The following is a 15488-nucleotide window of genomic DNA, read 5'->3' as shown; positions in this document are numbered from 1 at the left end:
TTAAACTGCAAATATTAACCACAGAAATAAGTTGCAATTACAATGTCATATAGCTCTGAAGCATTTCTCAATTACTTAATGATTGCTTCAACAAAAAAGAAAAAAAAAAATCTTATAAAGTCTTCTTTAATATTAAACCATTATTAAAATTAAGTAACTATCAATACTGTTAATTTTTTATTTAATCCTATTGGATTCTTTTGTTTAATATTAATGGTTTAGATAGACAGTAGAAGGTCTATTATGCTTTCAACATTAAATTTCAGCCTAGTGAAACTGAAAAACAAGGTAAAGGTTTGGTGTATTACAGCAGTGTGGTATGATTAAAAGTATGCGAGGCCACTACAGATGTGTTTGTGTGTGTACCTGGGCTCCGGGGATGGGGGTGAAAGGGTTAGTGGGTCTGAGAACAGGCTGGTTGTACAACATGGGCTGTTGGGTCATTACTTGCACCCCTCCCATTTGTCCCAGATGAGGAGGGACCTAAACTCACACACAAGATTCAGCGTTATTTTCTTTGAGCTATTAACCATTTACTGTAATTCATCTACACAGTATCCATGTAGCCACTGTAAGGTCACAATACTCACCATTCCATACACAGGCACTTGAGGTGTTGTCATGGGAAATGCCATAGGAGCAGGAGCCTAAAGGGGAAAAAAAGGGTCACAAATCAACCATCAGTGAACTGAATGATCAAACAACGCTTCACTGATCGAATGACCAATGGCACACTCTCTGATCAAACACTACTGTACACATCCAACAGCTCCCCGCTCTCTAATCATGTCTGGTTCATTTAATTACTCTCTTTTGTACTCATGACAGGTCAGGAGTACTTCAACTCGCCTGCACTGATTTCTGGGCTTGTCCATTCAACACATGCAACACTGAAGTAAAACAATATAATTCAACGATCTGACATGTTCCCAAGACTAAAAAAGCTTCACAGAACAATGAGTACAACTTTTATTTATTTATTTTTTAATACATTTGGACTCAAATAAAAACAAATAAGTCAAATGAAACAAAAAATAAAACTGTCATTTTACTAAACTGTTCAAAGACGCATTTAACTGATTAGAAGTGAGAGTGAAGACACTTGCAACAACGAAAAAATGTTCTTGAGCACCAAAATAAGTACATCAGAGTGATTTCTGAAGGACCATGTGACACTAAAGGCTGTCTGCGAAAAATTTTGCTTTGCAATCACAGGAATAAATTACATTTTAAAACAGATTAAAATAGAAAACCGTTCTTTTTAAATTAATATTGAGCTCAATTATTTGAACGGTAGAGTATGTCTGAAATTATTTTTTTCCTAAATTAAAGACTTACCTGAAAAACGGAGACTCACTTAAAAGCCTAAAACCTTATTTGGCACTTTATTCAGAAAATGGCAAGCATTGATTTGTTGGCACAAATGATGTACTGTATTCATCAGTTTTGAATGGTAAACAGGTTACATAAGATGTAAGATGCAGCCCCCAAACGCACACATTTGCACAAGTCTGGTTTGCAAGTCAAAGCTCCAAAAAGATGAATACATTAAATGCTACAGAAAGGGCATGAGAGACCGAACAAACATTCATATGTCACAGGGAAATCAACATATGACATTCTCTGTGTTTATCAGGAATATAGAGGGTTTTGGAAGTCGGAGGACGTTGGAAGTTACAGTAAAGGCCTTTTCACACAAAGTAGAAATTTAGCCCATTCCTACAGTCTGAGAAATCTAGTTACAGAGAAACATCAAACTATTGTTTTTAATTAGTCTCAAGAGTCACTGTGGTAAACAAGCTAAAATAAGTTATATAATACACATACATTATGCATATGATATAAATAACTACCAATTACCATATATATTAACAGCTCTACTATCATTTATTAGTATTATTAGTATTATTAGGTAAGGATGCACCGATATCTAAAATATATACAATAGTGCTGTAATTAACTTAAAATAAATTAAAGAACATGTCAAATAAGACAAGATTATATTTTGACAGTGGTTTGTATTTCACTTTAAAGCACATGTACAACCAGATTTTTTTCATTTAGATACAAAAATTGTTCCAATTAACTGCCCATTTTCACCCACGATTCAACAAAATTTATTGACAATTTTACACAATGAACCAAATAAGTGAAGACCGAAATCAAGCAATAAGGTGTGAGAATGTATAAGTGAGGGAATAAGAGAGATAATGTGTAAGAGAGAATCGATCCCGCGTAAACGATACTCAAGATAATAGAACTGTCAGTTATAGGAGGTACTTACATAACTAGTATAGAACATTCCAGTCTGCCGGGTTAAGCACAAGAAAGATAGAGAGAGACAGAAACATAGAGAGCAGATAGAGCGAGGAGAGTTGAAGACGTCAGACATGAGGAGAAACAGGCCAGAAAGATGCAGACCACAGAAAAGGTGGAGGAAGAGAGGGACAGAGAGAGAGACACTGAAGGTTAGTTATTCACAGACATCTGCTCTCTCTCAACTCAAGCAGTTCAGAGGTCAATCTACTCTGAACGCCCTGAGAGAGGGGCAAGAGAGGCCATAAAACACATGTAAACAGTGAAAACTCATCTCAGAACAGACTAACACATCACCTGCCTGACTAGATCAATACACACCGCTTGAGAACAAGAAACACACTCACACTCATATTTCCTGGAGCTACACAATATAGCACAACATGCAAAAAAAAATTTTCCTGAATTCTAGTGTATGAAATCTGGATATTTGGTGTGAACTGAACTTTACAACAGATGGATTCCTTCAGGTTGGTAAGTTTAAGAGTATTTGAAATTACGTTTGCATGTGGATGAGAATGTTTATGCATGCAAGAATGTCTGTATATATTAAGTAATGGATAAATGTAATGTTTTTCGGTCACAGGGAAACAAAGCGAAGGCCCATTCATACTTTAAAGTAGTTTATTTTGCTATAAAGGCCAGATGACTGTTCATTACAGTACTAATAAATAAACGGACATGAAATATTACATGCAAATTATTGTTATGTGAGAAGAAAGAGTGCCGCAAAGCACAAAGATGTAAGAAATCAGTTGCCTGGTCAAATACGAAGTTTAGTGACATTATTAGAAACAAACTGACTGCAGAAATCTGCAAGTGACCAATCAAAATCAAGTGTATTGAAAATCAAGTATTATCGTTTCAATATACACTACAACTCAAAGTTTAGGGGTCAGTAAGGATGCATTCATTTGATCAAAAGTCACAGTTAACACTTTATATCGATACAAAAGGTTTATATTTCAAATAAATGCAGAACTTTGGTTAAAAATTTCTGTTATGTATGACTGAAAATATTAAACAAAAACTCTTTTCAACATAAATAATAAGAAAGATTTTCAGAAAGGAGTTAAGATGTAAAATGTATGACTACTGTTTTTTTCCCCAAATAAATGCAGCTTTGGTGATTGGTGTGTCCATGTGTGTGTTCTTACCATGTGTGGCACGGGCATGGCGGCAGGTGGCATGGCAGCAGGTGGCAAGGGGGCGGGGCTCCAGGCAGTGGTGCTGCTCATTGTCTTTGACTGCCAGTTAGTGCCACCCGTCAGCTTCTTCTCTCCAGGCTGAGTCCACATATCAGACCTGCATGCAATCACATGCAAAGAGTCTAAACACTGCTTCTTTTTACAATGAACTGACTTCAATAATTAAATGTAAATCCTCACTTTTTGCCTTGTGTTCCCCCAAACTGCAGGTCTAAAAAGAGAGCGTGAAAAAGAAAGAGACTGTTAGAACAGCCCAACATCAGCGTAATACTGGAAGACTTTCAGCACTGGAGGCATCAGAGACCTATTCATTTCCCCTAGGTTGGGTATAATTCATATCTGTTCAACACACACACACACACACACACATAGCGTGTAGCACCATATGGCTGCTGACTCTCTGTTCAGTAGAGTAGCACAAATGCAATTTGAAGGTCTGGGACTTATGACCAAGTAAATAATGAAAGCCACACAAACAGACCAATAATGCAGCGGGGAAGAGGGACTTACTGCCTACGAGGTTGGCCAGGGACGAATCCAGGTCATTGGCCAACAGTTTACCGCCTGTATGAGAAGCCATGACCGGCGCCTGAGTGTGAACCGTCACTGTGGGCTTCATCAAGTTGCCTAATGCATCATAGCCTGAGAAAAAAGACAGAAAACCTTTATTATTCCATTGGTTAAATATTACGAGAGTGGCAAACCATTTATTTTTGCTGCAGACTGACACCTAACCAGAAGCGACAGGACAAGCAACCAGCAATAAAGGTTACATATTTCTGCACTGCTGACCTTTTTATAAGAATTGAATATCAGTTAGACTTGACTAAACCAAATTAGTTTCTGTGTGTTGGTCATGGTTAAGGTTAGCTGAAAGGATAAAATGTAATTTGTACAGATTAGTACTCTGTAATAGCACATGCTGGTTTAGATATCAGACTTAAGAAGGAAAAACAGGATCATTGCAAAATCTCAATATGTACACTGTACATTAAACATCAAATACACTCTCGATGGATGTCACAGCATCACATCACGCAGCCGTTATGCTTTCAATGTGGGCACTTAAGTTGCTTGTTGCTGGAAACTTGTCGCATCAGGCCTGGTTAGGCCATAAGTGTTATAGAGCAGAGAGACAGGAGTGAGACGAAAGAAAGCGTGCTGCAGTCCTGCTGATGTTTATAATGATGCTAACAGCAGGGATGAGCCTCTGTGAGGCCACTCACGGCATGACAAAAGACCTGTAGAGATCTAGAGCAGAACATTAGGTCAGGACGGGAGGAACCACCCTGAGATCCAAGCGGAAATAACACAACAGGGCTCCTTAAAGAAACTGGAAAATTATGTCATCCCCTTTATTCTTACTCTTCTCCTTATGGAGACATAATATTGTAAAAAAAATTGCTTCTTTTTTTCTTAATACATGTTTCTCGTCTTATTGTGGATGATTAATCAGTGCATGTTATTTCAAAGAGGAAAATGCCTTTGAAGTCTTTAAATAAAATGTAACAACTCTCAGACTTTGATTTTTTTTTTCATTTGGAGCACACAGGCTACTGATTAAATGTTAACCAACAGCTATTTAGATATTGTTGCAGACGAACATACATTTTCTAAAATCTTACCAATAGTGATTACAATACGTCAATGCTCTCAAAAATTTACTTGACCTTCAGTATGCGCAATTTTTTTTAAACCTTTTTGACAACTTATCCCCGGGATTGCCCACTATTTTCATAAATACTATTGAAACTAGTTTTTGGTAACTAAAATAAAACTGAAATAAAATTCAAATATTAGAGGAAAAACATTTTTTTTCTTTTGCCTTGGCAAATAATTAAACAAATATTATGCTTAAAGTTAAAATATAGAAACAAACCAATAATAATGAAAAATCTACATAAAAAATTCAAAACCCAAAATTAAACTGAAAACTGAAGTTATAAAAATAAAGGCTAATACAAAATGGTAACAATACTGTAACAGTACATAAATATTAAAAATAACAACACTGTTGTGAATGCAATTTACTGTTGACTTTCAAACAGCTGACAGGTTTCATTAATTGAAGAGGCAACTGGTTTCAAATGTTAAAAAAAAAAAAAAAACTGATCTATTTGCAAATTCTTTCAATAAATGAGAGAAAGAAAGAGACAGTCTGCTGACACATGCCATATTTATACAGTTCTACTTCCTGCTTCGCCAGCAGGAACAAGGAGGCCAAGACAAAAAAAAACAAAAAACAAAACCTCACTCAACACATCAGATCAGCCATCATAACCCAGGAAAGAGAGGAGAAGAGAGGGAACGGGGAGGGGGGAAGCAAAGGGTAAGAGGGGCCAAAGAAAGAAAAAAAGGAAGATGGGGCAGACAGAGAGTGGATGTACTGGTGAGTGGAAATGTGTGTGCGTCTGTTCTGTGTTCAGATAAGGAGCGTGGCGACAGGCGATTAACAGATGGAGAAAAATGCCAGTCAGCACACAGCCTCCACTAACTCACGCGCACACACACACACACACAGTAGATGGATGAAGGGATGATAACAGACTGTCCTCAACCACAGAGCAGCGAAGTGAGTAAGTGGAGAGGAAAAAAGCATGAGCACGCCCCCAAAGAACATTCCCAATCCCTCCAGAACCGAGTCAGACGGGCAAGTGCTGCAGCCGGCTGCACAGTCTGTTTCAGCGTTCCAGCGGCAAAGCTCCACAAACTCACCATATACAGCAAAACCAGCAGAAGAGGTTTGTTTTAGGGTGAAGGTTACTAAGTTTTGCAGTCATAAAGCACCGCGGCAAGGGTCAAACCATCAGAGATTAATAAGCGCAGTTATTAATAATCACACGTGTGAGATATTTTACCAGCTGATGGCTTCACATCACAATTGGAAGCTTTAGTCCCAAATACAGCATCAAATCCTACGTTCATGGTGGGCATGGAAGTCATGGGATGAAGAATGCTGCTTTCTAGACCTGAGAGTAACACACACATACAAAACATGTAAAGATGGAAAGATGTCACACAACACATGCTTGTTGTGCTGTGTTGTTTCCTCATCTTTTGACAGATGAATTCTGATGACTTTTGCAGTTGTTTAGTAGGTCAGGATTGACTGCATGAGAGTGACGCACCAAAACCAAAATTATCATTTCAAATTTAAGTTCAAATTACCAAACATATTGTATGTCTCATTTGTTCTACTGCAGAAAAGTTTGGGGTCAGTAGGATTAAAATAATAAAATAATAATTTTGTAATTCTCATTTAATAATTTGATTCACCAAAAGTTACAATAAATATATTTATGTAGTGTTAGAAAAGTTTTCCATTTCAAATAATTCATACTTTTAACTTTCTGTACTTCGAAGAGTCCAGAAAAAAAATCCCCCAACTTTTGAATGGAAGTATACATGACCTTTTGTCTTGCAAGTTGCCACCTTTTAGATTGATTCGAGTGCTGCAAAATTAATCTAAATACAATCAGAGTAACAATAAGGCTTAATAATGGTTTATTACTCTATTTAGTTTGTCGTTTTTGTAGACGCCATTTCAAAAGCAATCTTATGTTTTTTTGCTTCAACAGCAAACAATTTTTAACAAAAAATGTTCATCATGTCACAACGTGTCAAAATAAATCACAATATAATTTTTTTTGCAGCCCAGTTAAACCTGGACCTTTTTACACGCATATTTTTTCCTCTACAATAAAGATTGTGATAACAGTTTCCATCCATCTGAGAATGCTATTAAATGGGTTTTTGTCTGAAAATGTCATTTAATACCATTTTCAGCTGAAGCACTTAAAACTGCCTAAATTTTGGTGGATTCCCATTATTCCATGATTTCTTATGTAAATAATAATTTACAGCTTAAATCTGTGCCTCTGGCTCTTTCTCATTACTCTGCTCATTACTCAGCAGTCTCTCTCTCTCTTTTTTAAAAAACAAAACCCTCATCCCTCCATCTGTCTACACTGCTGTGTCTTTGCGCTGTTAGTAGTATATGTGGGTCTCTGGAGACCTGAGTCTCGCTGTGCATCTGGCTAGCCCTCGGCGCACCTGCCAACTAGCTGTAAAGCGCACGCTCCAAGTGCATGCTGTGACCTACAAATCCTGGCAGTGTGTCTACACTCTGCACCTTGTGTCCTCAATTCACACAAGCCCAGCAGATGTGCTGAAGTGCTGAAAATGAACCTCTGACACTCAACACAGCTCCCAACCAGAGCGATAATCCCTCAGCGGAAAAGCATCCAAATCAGTCACGCTTTGGGAATATCTAGAAAACATTGTTCTAACCCCAGGAAGGATGGGTATGGATGGAGACCACAATCACAAAACATTGGTTGGGTTGCAAAACCTAGCAAGCTGCTTTTTTCGGCTCTTTGAGGCATCATTGATGACATAAAAAGCTGTATTTGGCCCAACAATCTATATACCATTATCTCACCAAACAGTATTTGAAACATAGGAATGAACTAGCAAGTGAACAAACAGATAATTAGATGAACATTTACTGCAAGTTAACAAAGGATTGATCTGTTCTAATGATTTTTCAGGGACTAAATTAAAGGTCAGTGATCTAAAGCGGTAAAACGATAGATGTGGCACCGGTGATTGGGTGTATGTGTGTGGGTGGAGTGGGCCGTACCTCCCCAGGCACTGCTGGCGGTGGAGATAGGAGTGCTCTGCACAGCAGGAATGAAGGCAGGCTGGAGGTCAAACAAGTCACTGTTGAGGTTCGGCATGCTGTACAAGAGAAAGAGAGTTTAGTACAAAAGTTAAACATTTAAATTCTACCTCACAGATCTCATACAATCAACATTTTATGCTAAACAATATTTGAAGGTTTTCAATTAAAATAATAAGTTCTCAAGCTATATATTCAGTAGATTTTAAGTAAGAATCAAAAGACATCTGATGGATGCAACAATACAACACTCCCATTTCAAATATTTGAGGACAATAAGATTTTTATTTTTTTTGTAAGAACTGAAAACTTTTATTCAGCAATTCAATTAAGCTGGCAAGTCACAGTAAATACTTTTAAAAAGGGTTTCTTTTTTTTAATTCGGTTCTTTTGAACTTTGTTCATCAAAGAATCATGAAAAAAACTATTATGACTTGCACAAAAATAATTAACATTTTATAATATATTAAAATTAGTGCTGGGCAACAATAAATTGCATCCAACAAGTTTTTATGTATAAAAAAAATGTGTGTGTACTGTGCATATTTATTATGTATATATAAATGCACACACATATATGCATACATTTTAGAATAAAATAGATATTAAATATATTTACATATAATATAAATTATATGAATATAAATGTATACATGCAAATACAAAATGTTCTTAATATATACTGTATTTGTGTCTTTATTTATACATAATAAATATACATAGTACACACACATATATTATACAAACAAAAACTTTTATTTTGGATTTGATTAATCAAGATTAATCATTGACCAGAACTAATTAAAATAGAGTTTAAATTGTAAATTACTGTTTATATTGTTTATATTTTTATCAAACAAATTCAGCACTGGTGAGCATAAGTGCGCTTCTTTCAAAAACATTTAAAGGGATATTTCACCCCAAAATGACGTGTCCTTTTTCTGTAGACGTTGACATCTAGTACTCCCTCCTCTCTCACACATAGTGTAAAGCACAGTCTAAATATGCTGTTTTTCAGTCTTTGCGTGTTGTGTAAAGGCTTTGAAGGGTATGTAAAGGAAACTGAAGCAGAAAGGCTCAGTTCTTTCATCTAACAAGTATAATGGAGGCTACATTAAGAGATACTACTGAGCCCACTGCACAGTCACGGATTGGTCTTTTTAAATCATGGTACAAAGGCTTTTTCATTCTCACCAATGGCATGTTTCTATGAGTCAAAAAAAAGGACAAACACCTCAAAATAAATGTTAAAAGCCAGACATGCTGAAAAGATTCGGTCTGCTCACTTCTTACAACAATCATCCTGTTGTGAGAGTTGCATCATCAGCAAGGCAACTGCCACAACCATGAGATTCTTGATGCCAACAGGGTTTAAAACCAGCAAACAACCCAACAGTTGTCAAATACATCAAATGAGTTTAGAGGACTACCAGACATCTACTGAATTACTTCAAAATGTAACTTTGCAGTTTTGTACAGTATGTAAGATGTTGAAACACTGAACTAATATCTAAATAAATATAATATTTAAAGTGGAAATCTATTTATGAATAGATAACTTTGTCAATATATATTTTGAATTTGATCATGTTATAAAACACATTTTGAGAAGTATCTTGTGCTTCAATAAAAAAAAGAAAAAAAGAAAAGGAAATGTGACTTTTAATATTTAAAAGTTCGTATTATGAATGTCACAAGTTACTAAGTAATATATAGAATCTTAAATTTAAATTGATTTTGAATCCCAAAATCTCAGGCTTCAGACCATATAGCATAGCATATATTCACTGAGCTTTGTTTTACTGTACGTAGGGGTGGGCGATATACCCCTGTAAGGATTTTGAACTACTGTCTCTTTCATAGTTACACGCTCACATGACATTGCTGTGCTTCACGGTCACAAAAATGTACAGTATCATCTGCACACATTTTTAAACGGTTTAAAACTATTTTTTTTAAGCCACTGAAATGCAATCAGCAACAAAAGAGAACTCATTTTACTATAAATCATCCTGCCAGAGAGGCGCGTGCACATGATGACGTTGCTCATAGAGCGCAGGAGTATTTAAGTTATTTTTGCCATTTTATAGGCCTTGAACGGTTAAATACACACACTTGTGTCAAAACGCGTTTTGCAGTCCTGTACAGCATGTTAGTGACCTGTTTGTTGAAGGTGGGCTTGTGGTGTTGGTGAACAGGTCCATGCCCGCAGTGTGGTTGTTGGCACTACCCATAGACTGAGTGCTGGGAGAGGCAGAGGGGGTCTGTATGCTGATCTCCTTCAGATGCTGATTCTATACAACAACAAAACACAGGAAGAACACATTTAGAGAGAACATTAAGCATTTAAAGACTGGGCTGTTCGGCTCATTCCTCCTGTGATGGTCACTGAAGAGACTATTTCCTTCAGCTGAGCTCTGTGAAATCAGACAGATTAGAGCCACTCAGGCAGCTGAAGTGCCAGTCAGCTACAGCTCAGATATACTCTGTGTGTGTGTGTGTGTGTGTGTACTGTAGAAGAGATGGCTGAAGTCAGAGAAGATCTCCCAGGTCATACTTCCTTTGACAAAAACGAGCAACCGACTCAAAAACATCAACTACCTGAACAGCTTAGACCAACCATATGAAAAGAACAAAAAAAAAAGTAAATAAATCTAAGCAACTCACTAGAGCACAACTATTTGACATCAGACCTCCAACCAAAACCTGAAGTCAAGTCTGGTTTTACCGGCATACTGTTCTTTACATGTGAGCAGCTCATGATCCTGTGACATTGGTCACAGCAAAAACTGCTCCACACAACCTCTACATTTTCTCTCTACATTTAGTTCAAGTCACTTTCATCATGCATTTGGGAATACAACATGTGTCAACCATCTTCCCAAGAATTCAAAGAAAAGCACAGTTAAACCGACTGTTGTCAACAAAAGAAAAGAGCTACTTGTGGATTTCTGCCAAAGTAAAAGCTTGATGGATTAACATCTGAAAATGAATCAAGATGGGCATAAATATTAGTCATTTAAATTGTACAATTGTACTGTAAAGTTATTATATTATTTTTTTTATTTTCTCCTTTACTGTGAAATATTACAATAGTAACTTATCTTGTTCAATCATTTTTGTTTAGCAATAACAATTAAAGATCAATAAGAACTATTTATCATAACAACAAGAACAATAATTATTGTGTATAATAATGTTTATATATAATTATATTATTAAAAGTGTACATTATTATTAGTAGTATCATCATACTGGTAGATAAAACACAACATTTTGGGCCAAATTGCACAGCCCTATAAAGCAGCAAACCTAAAACTTTTTCTCTTTAAATCACATTTTAGATTTTAACTCCTAATCAGAAAAAACAAATTCAATTTAATTCTTTAAACCGTGCAGCCCTAGATTCTAGTTCCTCTAGAGAGGAAGTAGGTTGCGACATGGCAAGGTTTTATGCCCTTTGCAACAACAAGAAAATGTGGAAAGAAAAGAAAACAGAAAAAGAAAGTGACAGCACTGTGGAGTGTTGAGAACACGACAATCACAAAGAAAACACCAGTTCAATTTCACACAAACTTATCTGAACATGGGCTGTGTAAATACTTTGATGTTGGACTTTGAAATTGCTTTGAATGTTTGAACTATTCAGATACAGAGCTGTGGTGCAGCTGAGGATACATTCCACACCAATGACGTTCCTGTCATCCAGTTTGCGTGTGTGTGTTGGTGTGAGTATTTGTGTCCCACTAGGTATGACAGTAAATCCTGATGGGGACGGAGAGGTTCGATTAACCCCGCTGACCACTTACTGCTGCAGGCTAATCATTGAAGGTACAAGGGCGTAATGTGTAAACACACATACACTTGTACGTGTAGAACAAAATGTTCCCAGAACAGCAGCTTGAATTCTGCCAAATCTCAGTCGCAACAAACATCTCTGGGTGGAGCTGGGATATGCCTTTACTGTATGCTCTCTTTATTCTCTAAATAGAACCAGCTAACATTACTTCCTGTCCACACTTCAAACTTAACTGGCAATTAGAACATGTTCATTCACAGAAAATAATGGGATAGGTTGTAACCCACCTTGAGAGCTTGCAGACGGGCTTGCTCCTCCTCCAGGGCCAGCTGTTTCTCCTTCTCATCCATCCTGCTGGACGAGAAGGAGAAGGACATGCCCGTGTTGGAGAGGGACGACACTGCATTGGACAGAGTGTTGGCTCTACAGAGAAAAACACAGATATGCACAGAAGTGAGACTTTCCTATAAGTTCTTTATTTAGGACCCGATTAATTTAACACTCTACACAAGCCAATAAAAGTCATATCTTACAGTATGTGGCTGTACATAAATCTCTTGCTAATGGTTTGTTGTTGCTGTATCAAGTGCTTCAACATATGGCTTGTGACGTTAAGAGGATTTATACAGCATATACAGGAACTTGCATTTGACTACATATTTTGTCTTATCTTCAAAGTAATAAAAAAAGGTTGATGTTTAAAAAACAAAACAATGTAAACTCACATTAGAAGAATGAGATTTATTAGCCTAATAAAAGGCATTTTATTTTAAACAAAGTGGGTATTACACTATGATGACCACCAGGTTATTACAACCTAGCCCACTACTCAATATGCCTCATTCACATTCATTTTCACACTAATTTGTCATATTTATTATTATCAGTGTAGCACAGTAATAGCAGTGAATACAAAAATGCATGAACAGGTATAACAAGAAAGAGGAATAATCACATGTTACCATTTCAATTAATATATACACACAAATGTCAGTGAATATTGGAATTCACAGATCAATGTTTTTCATGTTAAAATGTTTTCATTTAGAATTTCAGCAGGAGATCAGGTGTCATTTTAAAAATGCAAAAGAATAAATAAAAATGTTCTTGGTATATCTGTTCAGCACCATTGCTGTTCCCCTGCTGATGGAAATGAAGAATGGAAATTGTCGAATTCACTGATTAATATGGCAAACATGGAAGCTCAGCTACCTTGCTTGTTGGACATGCGAGACCAGACCTCACTGGTGGAGCATTGGCTGTGTATACAGTATCTAATGAGCTCTATGTAAGATGCATTGATCAATACTTACTACATTAAATCATGTAAAGTTATCATGTTTTTCAGAAGACTTGGAATAATCCACTCAATTTATAAGGATTTATTTTAGAATGTCTTAGTGAATGTCTTCACAGATGTTTGCCCAAACAGTGTTTTACAGTGTGAAGCTATATTTATTTATTTATTTATTTTTAGCACTGTAGGATTTCGTACCTGTTGTCGGCGGAGAGCTCCTTGGTTTTCTTTCCCTCCAGAGAGGCCAGGTGCTGCTCAAGAGCCTCTAAGAGACTGCTGGGAGCCTGCAGGAGAAAGAGAAGGGTCAAGAACTCCAGGGAGAACATACAGATCCAGTTTAAAAGAGTACACACTCTCACGGTCAAACACACTTACACATTCACCCACTCGATCCACCTAAGTTTCAGCAAATAATAACAGGAGCATGCTTTAAGCAATTAGTAAGAGGCGCACAGGCAAAGGATAAACAAGCACATAAAACAAGAGAGAGGAAGAGTACGGATTCAAAAGAGAGGAAGTGACATGCACACTGGAAGATTCAAACCTCAAATGACAGACATACCCATGAGGTCACTGATATAACTCATTATTGGACCATGACATTAAACTTTTTACATTGGCTTTTGAATTAGTACTCTGGGGTTTCTGCAAGAGTTTCTGGTGCTGAATTGCAAATCTAGCTAAAACCTTCCTCTGAGCCCTTTATATCGATCTAGGATTTGTTTCTTTTGAAAAGAATTATCTCAACAATTACAAGAGGAAGCATAACACAGGTCCCACATCAGCAAACACAGGATGAGTATGTTAGCACCTAAGAGCACACACACCCCGTGCTGCTTCATTCAAATGAGAGCAAATGTTAGGACAAGCTCAGAGCTCATGGTTGGTGAAAAGAGCAGGTGCTTGGTGCCAAGTTTTCAGAGCAGACAACCCGTGTATAAACTGCTCTTATGGACTTAGGGTAAGGAAAGCTCTTTGACTGTGCCTTGCTGGCAGCGCTGGCCAACGTGTCTGGATCTGATCTAGGTTGGCTTTTTCTCCACATTGCTGAGAGGGCAGATTGGGTCTAATGCATTCCACTGAAAACAGAAGCCAAAAGAGAGGAAAAACACATATGCAGCAGTCTGCAATTCAAATGTGCCCTGGAACACAAAAGCAGCCTTAAGTCTCTGGGGTATATTTGTAGCAATAGCCAAAATAACATTATATGGGTCAAAATTATTGATTTTTTTAAATGTCAAAAATCATTAGAATATTAAGTAAAGATCATGTTCCATGAAGATATTCGGTACATTTCCTACAGTAAATATATCAAAACTGAATTTTTTTATTAGCAATATGCATTGCTAAGAATTAATTTGTATAACTCTAAAAGTTTTCTCTAAAAACATTTTCTCAATATTTAGATTTTCTTTGCACCCTCAGATTCCAGTTTTTCAAATAGTTGCATCTCGGCCTTGATCCTAATAAAACATACATCAATGGAAAGCTTATTTATTTAGCTTTCAGAAAATTTATCAGAAAATTTACACTTAAATTAAATTAATGCATTTAGTAAACGCTTTTATCCAAAGCGACTTACATTGCATTCAGTCAAAAAATTGTCCTAACCCCCAACCTGCGCTTGCTAACGCAATGCTCTACCACTTGAGCTACAGGAACACTTAAGATTGGTTTTGTGGTCCAGGGTCACAAAAAGAACTAAAAACGAACCTTTCAGCTAAGCGGGAAAATGTATCATTTCCACACTATAGGACTGTGCGATATGACGATATACATCTCGGATGTACAAAATAAAAAGACAATAGGTTTCTATTATGAGATTTATTATTTATTTTATTCTGAATTAAGAACTTATATTATTTATTATAGAAAATAATTCATTATTAAATTATTATATTAACCATATGCCATGGCTACCGGACTTTATTACATGCAATAGTCAGCATTCAAATTAAGTTTATCATTAATAAATATTACAAACAATGCATAATATAAAATAGGCCTAGAAGAAAACATTTTTGTCCATCCTAAATTAAGTCCATTAACTGATCTTCTTTTCCACATAATATTTGTATATTATTATTATTATTGGTATTTTATATTAATTTATAAAAAGGTTTTGCTTCATTTCGATCTCAACGTTCTGAATACTTTTTTAAAATAATAGCCTACTGTAAATGCTCG

The 15488-nt window shown here is 36.4% G+C and overlaps 1 protein-coding gene across 6 annotated transcripts in view; it reads right to left on the bottom strand.

The window, feature by feature from the left end:
- The window catches only part of LOC113105726 (phosphatidylinositol-binding clathrin assembly protein), a 53374-nt gene that overhangs the window by 4336 nt on the left and 33550 nt on the right, over positions 1-15488 (bottom strand). For 3 of the 6 annotated variants that reach the window (XM_026266980.1, XM_026266983.1, XM_026266981.1), the window contains 11 exons: positions 13500-13585; positions 12292-12427; positions 10366-10499; positions 8167-8264; positions 6383-6493; positions 4035-4166; positions 3705-3735; positions 3474-3621; positions 2285-2308; positions 591-647; positions 367-483 (listed from right to left, as the gene is read on the bottom strand). In XM_026266980.1, the coding sequence (XP_026122765.1) occupies positions 367-483; positions 591-647; positions 2285-2308; positions 3474-3621; positions 3705-3735; positions 4035-4166; positions 6383-6493; positions 8167-8264; positions 10366-10499; positions 12292-12427; positions 13500-13585 (1074 nt within the window). The remainder of the gene's footprint in view (positions 1-366; positions 484-590; positions 648-2284; positions 2309-3473; positions 3622-3704; positions 3736-4034; positions 4167-6382; positions 6494-8166; positions 8265-10365; positions 10500-12291; positions 12428-13499; positions 13586-15488) is intronic. The other 3 variants (XM_026266982.1, XM_026266985.1, XM_026266984.1) reach the window with 2 other exon arrangements.

This window comes from Carassius auratus, chromosome 7 (assembly GCF_003368295.1).
Source record: "Carassius auratus strain Wakin chromosome 7, ASM336829v1, whole genome shotgun sequence".
NCBI lineage: Eukaryota > Metazoa > Chordata > Actinopteri > Cypriniformes > Cyprinidae > Carassius > Carassius auratus.
The sequence above is the reverse complement of the archived record's forward strand: the minus strand, read 5'-3'. Positions and strand labels throughout refer to the sequence as shown.